The 18,030-nt window shown below is 41.0% G+C and overlaps 1 protein-coding gene across 1 annotated transcript in view; it reads right to left on the reverse strand.

Moving 5' to 3' along the window:
- Positions 1-756: 756 nt before the first annotated feature.
- Positions 757-18,030, reverse strand: part of EPC2 (enhancer of polycomb homolog 2) — a 70,298-nt gene continuing 53,024 nt past the window's right edge. The window contains exons 11-14 of the mRNA XM_058193145.1: positions 4,895-5,031; positions 3,563-3,719; positions 2,567-2,900; positions 757-2,007 (exon numbers count right to left, since the gene is read on the reverse strand). Of these exons, the coding sequence (XP_058049128.1) occupies positions 1,935-2,007; positions 2,567-2,900; positions 3,563-3,719; positions 4,895-5,031 (701 nt within the window). The 3' untranslated portion in view covers positions 757-1,934. The remainder of the gene's footprint in view (positions 2,008-2,566; positions 2,901-3,562; positions 3,720-4,894; positions 5,032-18,030) is intronic.

The following is an 18,030-nucleotide window of genomic DNA, read 5'->3' on the forward strand; positions in this document are numbered from 1 at the left end:
AATCCATTTTACTTTAAAAGAGGCAGAGATTTTATATAATAATGACCAATGGAAGTATTAATAACATGGTATACACACGATTTATCCTTTTAAAAGAGGCACAACATAAAAATCAGTAATAAAATTAAATTGAACCTAAAGAAGCCAAATTCATGTTTCTCTTTACTTTAAATATGTTCAGACTCACTTCAAAAATATAACTGGAGGAAGATAGATTAAAATTAGTAAAGTATCATTGTTAAGATTCCTTTGCCACTTACATAATCAAATAGTAAATTTCCATTCAGATAATTATGCAAAAGCGTGTACAGCATAAATTACAGCTATGAGGTAGCGACTATATGTGCAATATGCACTAATGTACATCAAGTACAAATGAAGGAAATCTCAAAAGTTTTTAAACAGTTTAAAGTCCCGGTTCAGCTGCCCATAGAGTTCTGTACATGCCTAGCGCTCACCACATAGAAAGCAGCGTCACTTTGTTCCATGTTTACAAGTACCGGTCTCAATGCTGGGAATCACACACACAGCCCAAGTGCTGGATATAAACATCCAATACTATCCATCAAGTTTTTGCACACACACTTCCTGATCTAGGTTACATGCCTGCAGAAGCTTCTAGTCATCGTTCTATTGAGGTGGTGCTGAACCTATATACATGCCAAATTGCTGGTGTCTCAGTTTTATAAGTACTGGCTTCCAAAAATTACAAACTGTTCTCCATGTTGTGAAATAAATACGTATGCAAGATACCCATGTTTTGATATGTATTTTTATTTCCCTGCAGTTTTCACTTATCAAGAACAAGTAACAGGGAAAGTTGTCTGAACTAGTGCATAAACAAACATTCTGAAACACCACTACACGTATCTAATTTACAAGAACCGTATAAAAAAAGTCACTAAAACACTACACTACGAAGGTGTCCAACGCTTACAGTCAGACTTTTTCCAACCCGTTACTTGCCTTGTAGCCACAGGAAAACTTTCCAAAATTGAAAGACAATCTGCCATGACCCTCCCCCCTCCCCCATTACCTGGGATGGCTCGATATCTAGACATCCAATAATTATTGCAATGATATATAATGCAATACATACCTGGTAAAATATCATTTATGTGGTGTGTTACAGTTAAAAGCCGGTTAAATTATGCAGACTTCAGATAAAATATAATCAGTTGAAAATTTTCTTCATATCTGCACAGTTTAATATGTGCTAGATGCATAATTTGTACTAGTCAGGTTTTCTGTGTAATTATTTTTTATAAATTGGTATTATAAATAGAAATATACATTCAAAATATATGGAAAAGTGGGTTACTACATTAAATTTGCATGTATCGATCCATCCCTTTCCCCTGCACAGTAATAGAAAATACTATTTTGCCTTGAACTTCATATTTGACAGTGAAATGCCACTAAAGTATTTACCAAAAAGTCCATCTAAAATTGTGAAACAAAATGAACCAAGTGAAAACTTTACATTTCCTTTAGAAAAAAATTACAAGAATTTTTCCTAGCTATGAATCTTTAACTTTTTTTAGACACAAAGTTGGATTTATTTTTTACAAGATACAAAATGTAAACATGGCAAAATAAATAGTTAAAACAAGTGATGCAGGATCCCATTTCATGCTCATGATCCCATTTAAAGAATTATTTTTAAATCCATTCAGTTGCAAATTCAAGTGCAAAAGCATGATGATGAATATCTACTATTCAAGTAACAGAAATAATATTGATGATACAAATAAACTATTTTACAAGGTAGTGATTTTCCCAATTTTACAAAATGTACATTATATATCGACTTAATATACGATATGATAGTCCGTTTAGGTCCATTTTAATCCCCTGTGATCCACAGAGTTTTGTTTTGCATTCAGCTGGAATATAAATGACACCATCAGCACACATTGAGCTACTGTGTTAGGTTATGTCACCTCCATTGCTACTGTAGTCTCTGCTATTCCGTTTAAACCCAATCTTTCGGGTTCATGGTTCTCTCTGAAAATGAAGAGAGAAAGGCAAATAAATATGTATAATTATAATAATGAGCTATATGGTATAATTTCTTAATATTTAACACTTTGTTAAGTCGGCATCTCTTATTTATCTTCTGAGAAATATTAAAAACACAACAAAGCTAAAACTTTACTAGGAAGAAAATGACAATTTATGCAGTATTTCCCAAATGGCAAACGGTTTCTCTCATAGCATGTAGAATGGGAATTTTTTAAAAAAATCAGAGAATGTTAATTTGCATTAGAACGATAAAACAATGTATACATATAGAAATATAGAAGAATTTATACATGGTTTATACATAATCTATAGGATTTCAGATTTTTCCTGTAATTTGTAATATTGGCTGAATTAGCCTTCCACTTATGAGGGTAGATCATAAACACACTGTTTCCCAACAAGATACACAAATCAAATATCATTACTTAATTCAGCCTTTCTTGGATTAGGATTTGCTGGTAAATCCACTTTTCTTTTAAACAAAAAAAGGAGACAGGGACATCACGAAAGGTTGTTTCATTCATATCCAAGAGACACACACCTTGCTATGCTGCTGATGGCACTGCTTGGAGTCACCTTTGGCACTCTATCCATACTGGCAGCAACTGTGGCAAGTTTTAAGGCGGTTGGCGATGGTGCTGAAGTCCTTGCATTGATATGTACATTGACTGGAGAAACAACACTGACATTGTTGAGGTGCACTGCATTGGTGAGACAAGAATTGTTCATAGGAAGTGTTTGAGAGCTGTTTGTGCACAATGCTGGGATTAAATGGTTTGTGGTGGTGTGACCGACTGTCCTTACAAGTTGTACAGTTGAGATCCCTGGGCTAGATGACAGAGCCATATTGGTGGAATACAGAGTTTTTGATGTTGCTGTTCAAAACAAAACAGATGTACTCAATAGGTTTCAAGTAAAATAAAATACATGAAATAAAACCAAGACTACCATCCCATCTTAATGTATTCTGACTATGGGATATTCCATAAATTGGGTTAAGAGTGATGTAAATTATAAGGCAACACATATGGGGAAGGCACCAGGATGGAGCAAGCTATGAGCCATGCTGGTACAGTGATTAAAATTCAGTACTGCAGGCTAAGTCACTCCTCACTCAAGGAGTTCGATCCTGACCACTTCAAAGTTGACTCAGCCTTCCATCCTTCCGAGGTAAAATGAGACCCAGACTGTTGGGGACAACATGCCGATTCTTAGAGAGGGCTATAAAGCACTGCAAAGCAGTATATAAGTCTAAGTGCTATTGCTATGATGCAATAATGAAAGTACAAACATTAGGATTCATCTCTTAAATTCAAAGGCACACTAATACTTTAAAGTATGTAAGATGTCCAACAAGAATGTTATTATTTTTATTAAATAATAAAAAGATCAAAATCTTCCATACTATGACTTAATAAAAAAAATACCATTATTGCCCAATCAAACATTTTCTCAAATTGATCTTGCATAGAAAGATAAGCATTAGCAACATCTTGCTACAAACTAACATGAAAATAATGCAACAAAAAAAACGTACCTGTTGGCTGAACAACACCGTTGATATTGTGGCTGGCACTCTGTTCCTTTGTCACCTCACCCCGATTGGGAGCGGGTGCGCTCACCACTGCAGATGCAGCAAAATGGGCACTGGCCGAGTCAAGCGTTTTTGACATGCAATCAGAAGTGCTTGAGCCCTGGGAAATTTACACAACAGTTTTCATAATTACAGACTATTTGTAAAATACCATCAAATTAACTCTTGATATAAACACATAAAAAAAAAATTCCAGCCCCAAGACATGTTCTCCTAATGACAGAACTGCTTCTAACTCTTAGACTTCCAAAAACTTGTGTGGCTGCAGAAGAAGAATGGGCTGTTTTGAATGAACACATAGGCTTTCACTGGCTTCAGATTAGGTTCTGTCTACTAAATAAGATATACGTTTTTCCTTTCTATCTTTTACCTTTAACATTTTAAAAGTTGTGGTCCAGTGTGGAAATGTTAAAACTAATGTTAAACCTTTCTTTAAATGAAAAAGTCTCCACATCCCTTCCAAAGAGGATTAAGTTTCATTTGTGTACATGGGGGTAAGAAACTCAGGTAAGTATGAGACGTTGAACAACATGTTATATTGCAACCACTAGCATAAATGCAAAAATATCAAAACATTCAAAGTCCATTGTGTTCATATATTAATAATGTCATAATGTTCAAGGAAAGGCAATAATTCATACTATTAGACTATTTAAATAATGTTGAATCAACATTACAGAGGGGCTTGGGGAAAACTGACATTCAGAAATGAATGTCAAATTCTAAATATTAATGAAATAAATCTCTGGGGTTCTGTATTACATTACAAACTAGCAGATTTATTTTATTACACCACAGGCTGTAGCCCAAGGAAGCCTTAAAAAATAATGAATCTGCTATTCTTTAAGGTGCCCTCATGACTCTGGTGTTTTTTTGCTGCCATCAGCTCAATATAGCTCTTTGGAAGAATTGTAAGGTTAGTTGTATGAATTAGAAGAAAACAGATTTTTCTAAGAACAGATAAGACAGACACACAAGCACTAACAGTATTGGTTTATAATCAACAATGCATACAGCATATGGGCTATAATCAATAAGACAACCATAACTGTGGCAGTCCTTTTTTTTGTCACAATCACAACACTGCATTTATCTATTCTATTTTATAGAATATAAAATAATAGAATATTTTATATTATATTAGGGACTGGTCTATTTGAAGTAGATATGAAGACAAAAAATGGGAGATTTTTTTTTTTTAAAAAAAAGCAGAACTGGTTATACATTGGTTTCTAGAATATAAGAGAAACAATTTTCAAGAAAGGTGTTTGTTACCTGTGCTTTTGGATATGTCTGTTGGGATTGATGCTGAGACTGCTGTTTCTGCTGGAGCTGAGCAAGTTGCTGCCTTTGCATTTGAACTAACTGCTGTTGATGTGTCTGAAACTGTTCTTCTGTAATACCCCCAGTTACTGTAGAAAGAAAGGAGAACATGCTTGAATTTAAGGGTTCAAAGTCATATAAGTCACTACGTAAGTTACATGGATTGGGAAGCGAAGCAATTTTTAAACAGCTATATTACATAGCACAATGAATTTATGAAATGATTATTTTAAACTTGTAAATTAAGCTGTTCACTAATTTAGTTAGTTAACTACTTCTTGTAAGTTAAATAGCTGATGGTGTCTCTAAAAAGAAGAATGCAGGTTAAGAAAAGCATCTGTAAAGTGTTATTTATTATTATCTATTAAAAAAACACCAAAAACAAAATCAGTAGTTTCAGCTACAATTAATCATCATTCATTAACTGAGTTGTTATATCTGTAGTAACTCTGGAACTCAATGAGTTTTTTATTGTGATTTGAAAACTATGGATATATTTTAGATATTCATACTGCAATATTTAGTAAAGTTACTGGGTTGGTGGCCACCAAAACTATAATTAGGATAATTCCAGCATGAAAATGTTTAATGAGACAAGAAAGATGAAGTCCTTCACATTTCTTTTCAATAGTCCTGTCTACACATTATATCTTCCTAAACTTACAGTTACCATAGAGTTCATCTCTTCTACCTTCTGGCTTTTTCAGACCTTTTTCAGCCCTCCCAACATTCAATATCATAGCCAGCAAATAGCAGTAGTTTGTTAGTTCAAGGTTTAGTACATTATCTGAATATAGGCTCATGCTACCCTGTTTCCCCGAAAATAAGACAGGGTCTTATTTTCTTTTGGGCACCAAAATAAGCACTAGGGCTTGTTTTTGGGGTGTGTTATCTTTTTTCCATGTATAGGTGGCCCACTTCTTCTGCTTGCTCGTGGCAGGGCAGGAGCCACCTGTCATACTAATGTTGCTGCCGCTGCAAGGCAGCAAGTGGAACTAACACTGGCATACCTCAGGGCCCCTGCATCCAGGCCACCCACCGCCAACACCTGCCTCACCTCATGGCCGCAGTTCCACCAACCCCATCCAGAAGGACACTGCATGGCTGCCAACCCACTTCTGCTTGTGGCCACAACAGAGCAGGAGGCCGAGTGATGTACTGGTCCTGTGGCCATGAGATAAGGGGGATGGAGCTGCCCCACACACCCCTCATCAGCTGTCATGCCCCCGTCGGAGTCTGAATCTGCCGGGAAAGACGAGCTGGAACCTGAGACAACAGAGATTGAGGGGGCGGCTTCGTTGGCTTTGGAGGAAAATGGGAAAGGGCGGGGCCAGTCAGGCTCAGAACAGCTTGTAGACAGGGAGGAAAAGGGGCAGATGAGACAGAGCTCAGGAGAGGAACAAGGACCACCCCCTCCTGATCCAAGAATTCGGAGAATGGAGAGAAGGCGAGAACAGCGCAGACTGAGCAGGCTACTTGGGAAAAGAGTGCCCGTGCACCTTCACAAGGCACACCTGAGGAATGAGACTTAAGGAGATGCTATGGGGAGCGGCGTTTTTTGAGAAGAAACACTGAGTTCCTGAAGTGTTAAGTGCTGACATTTGAACTTTTCAAGAGTCTTTCCATTCTTTCTGGATTTCTGGACATTAACTGGATCCTTTACTTCATGAACTCCTTGATTTGCTCTGGTGGATTTATTGCTGTGAAGCCTTGGTGTACACAGCGCTGGGCTGTGTGTGGGCTGCTTAAGGTATGTGTGTGGGTTTGTCATCACTTTGGTCTGGGACTTGTCAGAAACATGAGAGCATTTGGGGAAATTTGGAACAATAAAGGGCTGATTTGAACTGCCAGCTGCCTGTGTTATCTCTGTGTCGTGCCCCGGGTCATCACACTGCATTACCGCAGAGCTATTGCAGCCGAGCCATCCATGCCCCGACACTTGCCTCACCTCAAAGCCACAGAACCAGTATACCGTTTGACCTCCTGCTCTGTTGCGGCCGCAAGTAGAAGAAGTGGGTCGGTGGCCTCATGGGTTCCTGCTGCACATGGCTGTTGGTGCTGCCACAGTGAAGGCAGGTGTCAGGGCATGGATGGCCTGGGTGCAGGGGCCCTGAGGTAAGCCGGTGCAGGGCAGCGCCACCATCTCACCTCACCTCGTGGCTGCGATACAGTGAGCAACCAAACGGAATGAGTGGCCAGCTAGCTACACAGGCTCTTTAGTAGGGCTTATTTTGGGGTAGAGCTTATATTAGGCACACACAAAAAAACCTTGCTGGGGCTTATTTTTGGGATAGGTTTTATTTTCAGGGAAACAGGGTATTTCTAACCCCATTGAAATAGAGAATATGTTATAAGCAGGTCTAGCAAAAATAATGGGTATAAAAATCTGACATACCGTATATACTCGAGTATAAGCCGACCCGAATATAAGCCAAGGTACCTAATTTTACCACAAAAAACTGGGAAAAACTATTGACTCGAGTATAAGCCTAGGGTGGGAAATGAGGCAGCTACTGGTCAATGTAAAAAATAAAGATAGAGCCAAGTAAAATAACATGAATATTTATTTGAACGAAAAACAATAAAAGTGCAAAAGGGGGTCCCCAAAAAGAATATGGTATCAAAAATACAGTATCTTTAAAAGTAACAGCAACCAAGCTAACGAGAGCTAAAATCCCTCAAAACTGGAGTTCTCCTCATCATCTGTTTGTCCAAACAGAGCTTCAGCTACTTCAGCTTCTGTGATGTTATCCGCATATACGTTGTCGTCATCACTGAGTTCACAGTCGTCATCATCACTGCTGTCACTCTCATTCAATGCGCTGTCTTCACTGCCATCCATAGCATTACTAATGCCACATTTCTTGAAGGCACGTTGCACCATGTCCTCTGGAATATCTTCCCATGCATCACGAACCCACTGTGCTATTAGTTCTATGTCTGGCTTTCTCAGATTTCCAACTTTTGTCAGACGAGCTTGACCAGATGTCATCCATTCATGCCACATCCTTCGACACGGTCCTTGAAAGGTTTATTTAAACTGACATCTAGGGGCTGCAATACAGATGTAAGCCCACCTGGAATAACGGCCAAAGTGACTTGAGATGACTTTGCCAATTTTTTTATGTCATCAGATGTGTGGGCTCTGAACATATCCCAAACTAACAGTGATCTTCTAGTCCAGTCCCCACTCCTCAAGCAAGAGATCCTATACTGTTTCAGACAAAGGATTGTCCAGTCTGTTCTTTAAAAACCCTCCAGGAATGAAGTGTCCAATAAGGTTCAAATTGCAAGTAGTCCTCAATTTAAGACTGCAATTGAGCCCAAAACGTTGTTTTGTTATTTTTCCCTAACCGTGTATGTATCCCCCTGCCCCCCATTTTACGTCAGGCTGCCATCAAAGCGAAGCACGGCTGAATATTATTATTATTATTATTATTATTATTATTATTATTATTATTATCATTATCATCATTATCATCATCATCATCATTATTATTATTATCATTATCATTATTATCATCATCATCATCATTATTATTATTATTATTATCATTATCATTATCATCATCATCATCATCATTATTATTATTATTATTATTATCATTATTATCATTATCATCATCATCATCATCATTATTATTATCATTATCATTATCATCATCATCATCATCATCATCATCATCATCATCATCATTATTATTATTATTATTATTATTATTATTATTATTATTATTATTATTATTATTATACCGCCCTTCTCCCGAAGGACTCAGTGCGGTGAAGTAAGATTCAACAGCGGCAGGGAGGAGCTGGCTCTGTGTTTGTGTGTGTGTAGTATGCGCGCGTTGGCCGCCCTGTTTCCTGGTGCTCTGCTCCCTGACCCCAGTGGCAGTCCTTACTCTCTCTCCTCTTTCTTTTCCTTCTCGTTCCCCAGTTCAGAGCTCGGACTGCTCTTATTTTCACTCCCCTTTCTTTCTTTTCCTTCCTTACACCACCCGCCCACCTATGCCAAGGCCTCCCTGGCTTTTTCGCTCTCTGTAAGCAGCGGCTTCTCGGCAGCGCCGCCCCCCGCCTCCAATTGGTTTGGAGAAGGAAAGCTAATTTGCTGATCTGCGCGAGGGTCGGTTTCTTTTGCCTCCCTTCTTCTTCCTCACTCGGGGGAGTGAAACGCAAAGAATAGTTAGGCTGAAAAAAAACTGGACCGTGTGGCTGGCGGGAGAGAAGGACGGCGCCGGAGGGGCGGGGAGAAATCGTTTGTTCTTGCCGTGTTCTCCGCTTTCCAAGAGGCTTTTTCTTTTTCACCTCTTTCTCCCCCCCTCCCCAATTTCCATAGGGGGAAAAAAAAAACCTGGGGAAAACTTGGCAAAAAATAAAATAAAATAAAAAGTACTGAGTGCAAATGTTTTTTTTTTATACTGTAGTTGGAGTTTTCCACGTTTCTTTCACATTCCGAGGCGAGAGGAGGCGAGTAAGAGGAGGCGAGGGTGACAACGCCCCTCCGCCTCCGAGGGCGAGAGGAGGACGAGTGAGAGGGGGGCGAAAATGTCGAACGCCCCCTCCGCCCCCGCCGCCATCAAAAAGCGGCGGAAGAAAACGCTGGAGGCCAGTCGCCGACCCAAAACGAGCCGGCCGAGCTGGCAAAGCATGCCGGCAGCATTTGGGCTCGTCCTGCCGGCACTTCACGGCGGCCTCCCCCCACCCACCCACCCCCACTGCTGCTTCGCACTCAATTTCGGCTGGAGAGGAGGCGAGGTGACAACGCCTCCGCCTCCGAGGGCGAGAGGAGGACGAGTGAGAGGGGGCGAAAATGTCGAACGCCCCCTCCGCCCCCCGCCCCCTCCGCCGCCATCAAAAAGCGGCGGAAGAAAACGCCGGAGGCCAGCCGCCGCCCCAAAACGAGCCGGCCGAGCTGGCAAAGCATGCCGGCAGCATTTGGGCTCGTCCTGCCGGCCCAGCTGCAAGGGTAGACTCGAGTATAAGCCGAGGGGGCGCTTTTCAGCACAAAAAACGTGCTGAAAAACTCGGCTTATACTCGAGTATATACGGTACTTATTCTTCTTATACCAATTACCTCAGTTAATGATTAAGCATCTGCCTACTTAAGAAAATAACTACAACTAATGAATTTCTTATTACATATAGCTACTGCATCACAAATAGAGATACAGTTTACCAATTTCCACTTTGTGCTAAATTGTATCATTTGCTGTTTCTGTTTAACAGCTGACAGTTCATGAAAACTCCCACTTGTCTTGATCAGAGTATTTCTGCAGACATTCATTTTATTTTCACTCATACTATTCCAATTTAGTATTTTTTTTTAAAAAACCCACAAGTAGAGTTTGGAATTAATTTTTAGATGGTCAATTAAATTAGCTTGTGCAATCCAACTGAGCTTAGCTTATTTAGAAACTGACAGGCTTTGTTGGTTAGTTATGTCAATATAACTTTTTTATGAGAAACATATTCTATTCCAGAAGTTACCACAGGTTTCTAAATAATTACTCAAATCAATGTAAATAAGCTAGAACTGAGCTAATGATGCTAAAACTGGTTCAAAAGCATTTATGGTTGCAATTAAATTATTGTATATTTATACCTACATTCAGTATATTTATACCTATAGCATAGAAACAGAAACGATTTCAACTGTTTTCAGTTCCATTTTGAGTTTTCAATTTCAATTACAACACCAGAAATATTTTAGATATTTTACAACTCCAAGCCCTGTTTTGTTACTTATAATTTCATGTAAGCACCAGAGGCAAAGAAAGCCCCCCAACTATACTATGTTGTAAAATAGTTCATATAGTAATAAAGATTAAAGCTAAAATCAGAAAAAGCCATTCCTTTGATATAAATTGCTTTAACATTCTCTAATGTTGCGTCAGAGTTGGCAATCTTTTAGTAATCGGGGTGCACGTATTATTTTTAAGAAAGCAAGATGATCCAAAGTAGGTATACACATGGATAGGGCCAGGATTTTTTATATTTTCATTAGCTGGGGAAAGAATGTTCCAGGATTTCTTAGCCGCAACTTGCACTGTAAGGCATTTTAGAATTTATACTAAAGTTTGTAAGTTACTTTAATTACAGGAGTTTCTATAAAGCTCTGGAGCTTCAGCTACTGATTCCTGTAGTAAATATTTATTTATTTTACATGCTACCCATCTCATAGTCACACAACTCTGGTCATCTAGCCAATATTCTTTTTCTCCAAAGTCTATTAAGTCTTTTGATTTTTAAAAAATGGGAATGGGAAAGTAATGTACATTCTTCACCCTGATAATGTTCCTTTGAAGGGAAAGATTTCAAGAACAGCATAGCAGGTGCAATTCAACTATATATCTTTCGTTCAGATATTTGCACAACAAGTCTAAGAATGAAGAAAAAGGGCAAAGTGTCATTCCTCAACTTATGACTACAGCTGACCCCAAAATTTATGTTCTTAAATAAGACATTTATTAAGTAAGTTTCCCCCCATTTTACAACCTTTCTTGCCAAAGTCAAGTAAATCACTGCAGTTGATAAATTAGTAACCCAGCTGTTAAGTGAATCTGGCTTCCCCATTGACTTTGCTTGTGAGAAGGTCGCAAAAGGTGATCACATGACCCTGGGACACTGCAACCATCATAAATACTGTGTTTCCTCGAAAATAAGACGGGGTCTTATTTTCTTTTGGGCACCAAAATAAGTACTAGGGTTATTTTCAGGGTGTGTTATCTTTTTTCCATGTATAGGTGGCCCACTTCTTTTGCTTGCTCGTGGCAGGGCAGGAGGCCACCTGTCATACCAATGTTGCTGCCGCTGCAAGGCAGGAGGTGGAATTAACACTGGCATACCTCAGGGCCCCTGCATCCAGGCCACTCACCGCCAACACCTGCCTCGCCTCACGGCCGCAGTTCCACCAACCCCATCCAGAAGGACACTGCATGGCTGCCAACCCACTTCTGCTTGAGGCAGGAGATTGAGCAACGCACTGGTCCTGCGGCCATGAGATAAGGGGGATGGAGCTGCCCCACACACCCCTCACCAGCTATCATGCCCCTGTCGGAACTTGAATCTGCCAGAGAAGATGAGCTGGAATCTGAGACAACAGAGATTGAGGGGGCGGCTTCGTTAGCTTTGGAGGAAATTTGGGAAGGGCGGGGCCAGTCAAGCCAGGGCCTTTCAGGATCAGAACAGCTTGTAGACAGGAACGGGAAGATGAACATGAGAGATAGAGCTCAGGCGAGGAGCAAGGACCACCCCCTCCTGATCCAAGAATTCGGAGAATGGAGAGAAGGCGAGAACAGCACAGACTGAGCAGGCTACTTGGGAAAAGAGTGCCCCGTGCACTTTCACAAGGCACACCTGAGGAATGAGACTTAAGGAGATGCTGTGGGGAGCGGCGTTTTTTTGAGAACAAATGCTGAGTTCCTGAAGTGTTAAGTGCTGACATTTGAACTTTCCAAGAGTCCTTCCATTCTTTCTGGACTAATTAACTGGATCCTTTGCTTCCTGAACTCCTTGATTTGTCCTGCTGGATTTACTGCTGTGCAGCCTTGGTGTTCACAGCACTGGGCTGTGTGTGGGCTGCTTAAGGTATGTGTGGGGTTTGTCATCACTTTGCTCTGGGACTTGCCAGAAACGTGAGTATGTTTGGGGAAATTTGGAACAATAAAGGGCCAGTCTGAACTGCCAGCTGCCTTATCTCTGTGCCGGCTTATCTCAGAACTATCGCAGCCAGGCCATCCATGCCACGACACTTGCCTCACCTCATAGCTGTGAGACCAGCATACCACTTGACCTCTTGCTTTGTTGAGCTGCGAGCAAGCAGAAGATGGCCACGTGGGTTCCTGCTTCACATGGCTGTTGGTGCTGCCACTGCGAAGGCAGATGTCAGGGCCTGGCTGCAGGGGCCCTGAGATAAGCCATTGCAGGACACGTGGGGCAGCTCCACCATCCCGCCTCGCTTCATGGCTGCGACATAGCGAGCAACCAAACGGAAAGAGAGGCCGGCTGGCTGCACAGACTCTTAAGTAGGGCTTATTTTGGGGTAGAGTTTATATTAGGCACAAATGTAAAAAATATGCTGCGGATTATTTTTGGGATAGGTCTTATTTTCAGAGAAACAGGGTATGAGCTAGTTGCCAAGCCTGAAGAGGGATCTACAGTTCATCCTGAGGTTGAACATGATAATGTACATAATATTTGAGATTACAAGTAGTCCTCGACCTACGACCATTTTTTAACAACTGTTTGAAGTTATGACTGAGCTGAAAAATATGACTTATGACTTCTCATAATTTCTCATGACTTCTCTACTGCTGCAACATCCTCGCAGTTCTATAATCAAAATTTGGTTGCTCAGCAATCTGCATGCAATTTATGACGCATCCTGAGGTCATGTGATTGCAAAGACAAGGGGGAAGCCAGGTTTTCTCTAATGAAAGTGTGATTTGTTTAACGACCATGGCAAAAGTTGTAAAAGCAGTCACATGATTGTAAAAGCATCACTGCCCAACAAAAGTTCTGGTTCCAATTGTGGTCATGTCAAGATTTAATTATATGACCAAATTATAGTCATATGATAAGGTTTAATTGTTTCATTCAGTTCATTTCTCTACCCAATCATTTAAGCTTTTCCTCTGCTTAGAAATCACTTCACATATGAAACCTGGATGTAAATGTAATGGTTTTTTTGATCTGCACAAACAAAAGCAGGTAAAACTTTACTTCCATTATTGATAGGAGTCAAACATATTTCAGCATGGACTGTTCCAACAATCTACAGAGGAGCCTTAAAGCAGAGTTTTGTAGACAATGGAAGCTACATCTTGCAAATCAATCTGGGAAGAGTTTGAGGCCATTGAACCTGAGGAAGAGCACAGGGCTCTCTAAGCTGCTAGTTTGGCCACTTGTATGTTAGATGTTTGAATGTTGGCTAACAAGGACTAGAAAACAAGTTTTTACTGCAGCAACCCGTTTTGTGGAACATCCTCCCTTCGGACATTAAAGGGCCTCCAACCCTGCTAGCCTTCCATAAAGCTTTGAAGACCTGGTTATGAGAGGTAGACATCTGTTAATGACATTGCACATAACTTCCAATTGTAAATTCTGCTCTAAAGTTTTCTGCACTAACTTTTGGCATACTCTTATCTCTCCAGAACTATAGGGGTTGGGTTTTGTTTTGTTTTTTGAAAGATACATTAAGTTTTCATATCTACAAATATTACTATTTTTGTTACCCCAAAATAATTAATGATATTTTGTCTGTGTAGTGTAGAACAGGGCTGATCAGTTTTACAAGTAGTCTCTTTCAGTTTGTTTATTTATTTATTCATTCATTCATTCATTATTTTTATACCGCCCTTCTCCGAAGACTCAGGGCGGTGTACAGCCAATAAAACGACAGAAATCCTAAACAAATTAAAATACTATAACAAGTTTAAAAATCTGATTCACCCGCTGTATACTTAAAATATTAGCTAAAATTTTATCAAAAACTAAAACCCTATTAAAACCCTATTAAAACCCCCCATACTAAAATCAATCAGGCCAGCCCCGCTTGGTGAAAAAAGAAAGTCTTGAGCTCGTGTTTAAAGGTCCGGAGATCAGGGAGGAGACGGAGTCCCACTGGCAGCTCATTCCATAGAACTGGAGCCCCCACAGAGAACGCTCTTCCCCGTTGACTAGCCGACGGCACCCTAAGAAGGCCCTCCCTGTGAGCGTGCACTGGACGTACTGGACAATGGGAGGTAACTGTCGGCAGCAGGCAGTCCCGTAAATATCCCGGTCCAATGCCATGGAGCGCTTTAAAGGTGATAACCAACACCTTGAAGCGCACCCGGAAGACCACCGGCAACCAATGCAGCCTGCGCAAGAGAGGTGTTACATGGGAGCTACGGGGGGCTCCCTCAATCCCCCGCGCGGCCGTATTCTGTGCCAGTTGGAGCCTCCAGGTGCTCCTCAAGGGGAGCCCCATGTAAAGAGCATTGCAGTAATCCAGACGGGAAGTGACCAGGGCATGACTGACCGTGCATAACGAGTCCCGGTCCAGGAAAGGGCGCAATTGGCGAATCAGGCGAACCTGATGAAAAGCTCCCTTGGCGACGGCTGTCAAATGGTCTTCTAAAGACAGTCATGCATCCAGGAGAATGCCTAAATTGCGCACCGATTCCCTGGGGGCTAACAATTCGCCCCCCACAGTCAGCAATGGGGTAAGCTGACTGTGCCGGGACGCTGGCATCCACAGCCACTCCGTCTTGGATGGGTTGAGTCGAAGCCTGTTCGTCCCCATCCAGACCCGAACGGCCTCAAGACACCGAGCCATCACATCGACGGCTTCGATGGGGTGGTTCGGGGTGGAGATGTACAGTTGAGTATCGTCAGCATACAGCTGACAGCTCACCCCGAAACCACGGATGATCTCTCCCAGCGGCTTCATATAAATGTTGAACAGGAGGGGTGAGAGAATCGACCCCTGCGGCACCCCACAAGTGAGTTGCCTAGGAGTCGATCTCTGCCCCCCTGTCAACACCGTCTGCGAGCGGTCGGAGAGGTAGGAGGAGAACCACCGTAAAACGGTGCCTCCCACTCCCAAGCCCTCCAACCGCCGCAGCAAGATACCATGGTCGATGGTATCGAACACCGCTGACAGATCTAACAGGACAAGAACAGAGGAACAATCTCTGTCCCGTGCCCTCCAGAGATCATCAACCAACGCGACCAAAGCCATCTCTGTGCTGTACCCAGGCCTGAAGCCAGACTGGCACGGGTCTAGATAAACAGTTTCCTCCAGGTACTGGGGGAGTTGCCAAGCCACCACACTCTCCACAACCTTCGCCAAAAAGCGAAGATTGGAGACCGGACAATAATTAGCCAAAATAGCTGGGTCCAGGGAAGGCTTCTTAAGAAGGGGCCTCACCACCGCCTCTTTCAAGGCAGCTGGGAAGACTCCCTCCCTCAGAGAAGCGCTGGTAATTCCCTGGAGCCAGCCTCGTGTAACCTCCTGGATGGCCAGTACCAACCAGGAGGGACACGGGTCCAATAAACATGTGATGGCATTCAACCTCCCCAGTATCCTGTCCATGTCATCGGGAGTCACAGGGTAAAACTCAGCCCAAACAATGTTCTCAAGACGTGCCCGTGTCATCCCGTCTGGATCTACCCAATCTGTGTCCAGCCCATCCCAGATCTGAGAGATTTTATCGTGCAGATAACTTCCAAATTCCTCAGTCTGTCCCTGCAATTATATTATATTAGTAATTATCACAACTGTATCTAGTAACTAGTTTGTAAAACCTACTTAATGTATTGTTTGGTTACTAGCAGCCCCTTTTCAATATGGAGCAAAAGATGTGTTTTTGGCATCAAATATAAATTGCAAAAAGCGTAAATATCCTTAGCCCATGATTTATTTTTATGAAGTCTATGGATTGCGTTCACATTTTCATTTTCACTACCAGTTTTAGTAAAATTAATGCACAAGTTTACTCATTATATGATAGCTTATTATACCAGCCTTGACTGAGCAATTCTTCCTTCTTTAATTACATTTTGGCTGGATTGTTTTTCTTCTTTGACTGTTCTTGTTTGCATGACACTTACTTGGATGTTAGTTAATAGGTGCATGATGAGGAAGATTGTGTTTACCCCTTTTCTTGACTTTTGGTTGCTTCCTTTTTTAATGATTTGTAGGTGGAGCTTATCACAACAGGTCTACTAACAGCTAGTTAATTGGCTATGACAATGTATCTGTTAATGGCTAGGGGTAGATCATGTCAACCATAAGTAGATCTATTGAAATGAATGAGATTTAAGTTATAATTAATATGGATGACTTAAACCCAACTTAATCCTCCTTATTTATGTATATGACATAATTTTGATTGCTCATAAAATTGACTCTTGAAAATACAACACAAAATTATATGTATATTTTTGGTAATAACAGTTGTGCTGTCAGTTGCAACAGACATAAGAACATCAATCCTTCAATTTGATAGTTGATATAAATTTGCAGCCTGTTCCAAGGAGAGATTTTAACAAATTTATGGGATTAAGGGCCTACAACCATGATGGCGAACCTATGGCATGCATGCCGAAAGTGGTCCGCAGAACCATCTCTCCAGGCACACCAACCGTCACCCATTTCTCTTCTGGTTTCTGGCGCTCCCCTGCACACACACGCTCTCCCATTTCGGCACTCAGTGCCAAAAATGTTCACCAACACTGGCCTACAACATTTGAATGATACCAAAGGATATGCCTTTATATAGCAATCCGACTTGCTAATGGAGATATATTTTTTAAAAAACAACCAAGCCATTTCTGTTTACCATTCTCACAAAACACATGATGAGCAGTCAAGAAGCAAATTGCTAAAATACCTATTCTTAGAATAGTACTGAATTATGACCAAGTTCACATTTATGAATGATAAAACAGAGCACTATATGCTACAAAGCCCGTTTCTGGGAAAACCCTCCTCTAAGCTTATTTAAAAAGGCAGAAGATAAGTCCAGCTTGGTAACCCAAGCTCTGTTCTTAACGGTATTGCCAAAAGATTATTCTTTATTCTTTAGTTTTAATTTCAGCATTAAATCACCTTGGCTGAATTTGTATGAAGAAGCTATATAAAAACTTAAGTCAGAGTAGCAAACATTCCTTTTCCAGCTTTCCAGCCATCCTCAGGGAGGACCTGAGTTTTTACACTTTTGGGGTTTTGATAGTGTTTTTTTGTTTGTTTATTTTATTTGTTTAAGGGATAAAGTGAGTTCTTTAACTTGCACATTCTTTAAGCAACCTGAAGACTCACTAAGCAACAAGTACTGGCCCTATCTACTCTTGGAGTACAGTTCTCAAAATGCTGTAGAGGGTTTACTGAGGCTCTCAAGCTTACGGAAGTTGTTCCCTCCATCAAAAAATGCAGGAACTCAACAGCCTTGAACACTGCAGGAGAGGGCAATTAATGCTACCAAACATTTTATAATTCTTTCTGAATAGAATTTTAAAGTTTGTGAACAATGACTACAGAAATCTTAGATTCAATGTGTAAGCTTAGTCAAAAGTAATTCCTAACAGGTGACTGCAGTCTGATT

Source organism: Ahaetulla prasina, chromosome 1 (genome assembly GCF_028640845.1).
Source record: "Ahaetulla prasina isolate Xishuangbanna chromosome 1, ASM2864084v1, whole genome shotgun sequence".
NCBI lineage: Eukaryota > Metazoa > Chordata > Lepidosauria > Squamata > Colubridae > Ahaetulla > Ahaetulla prasina.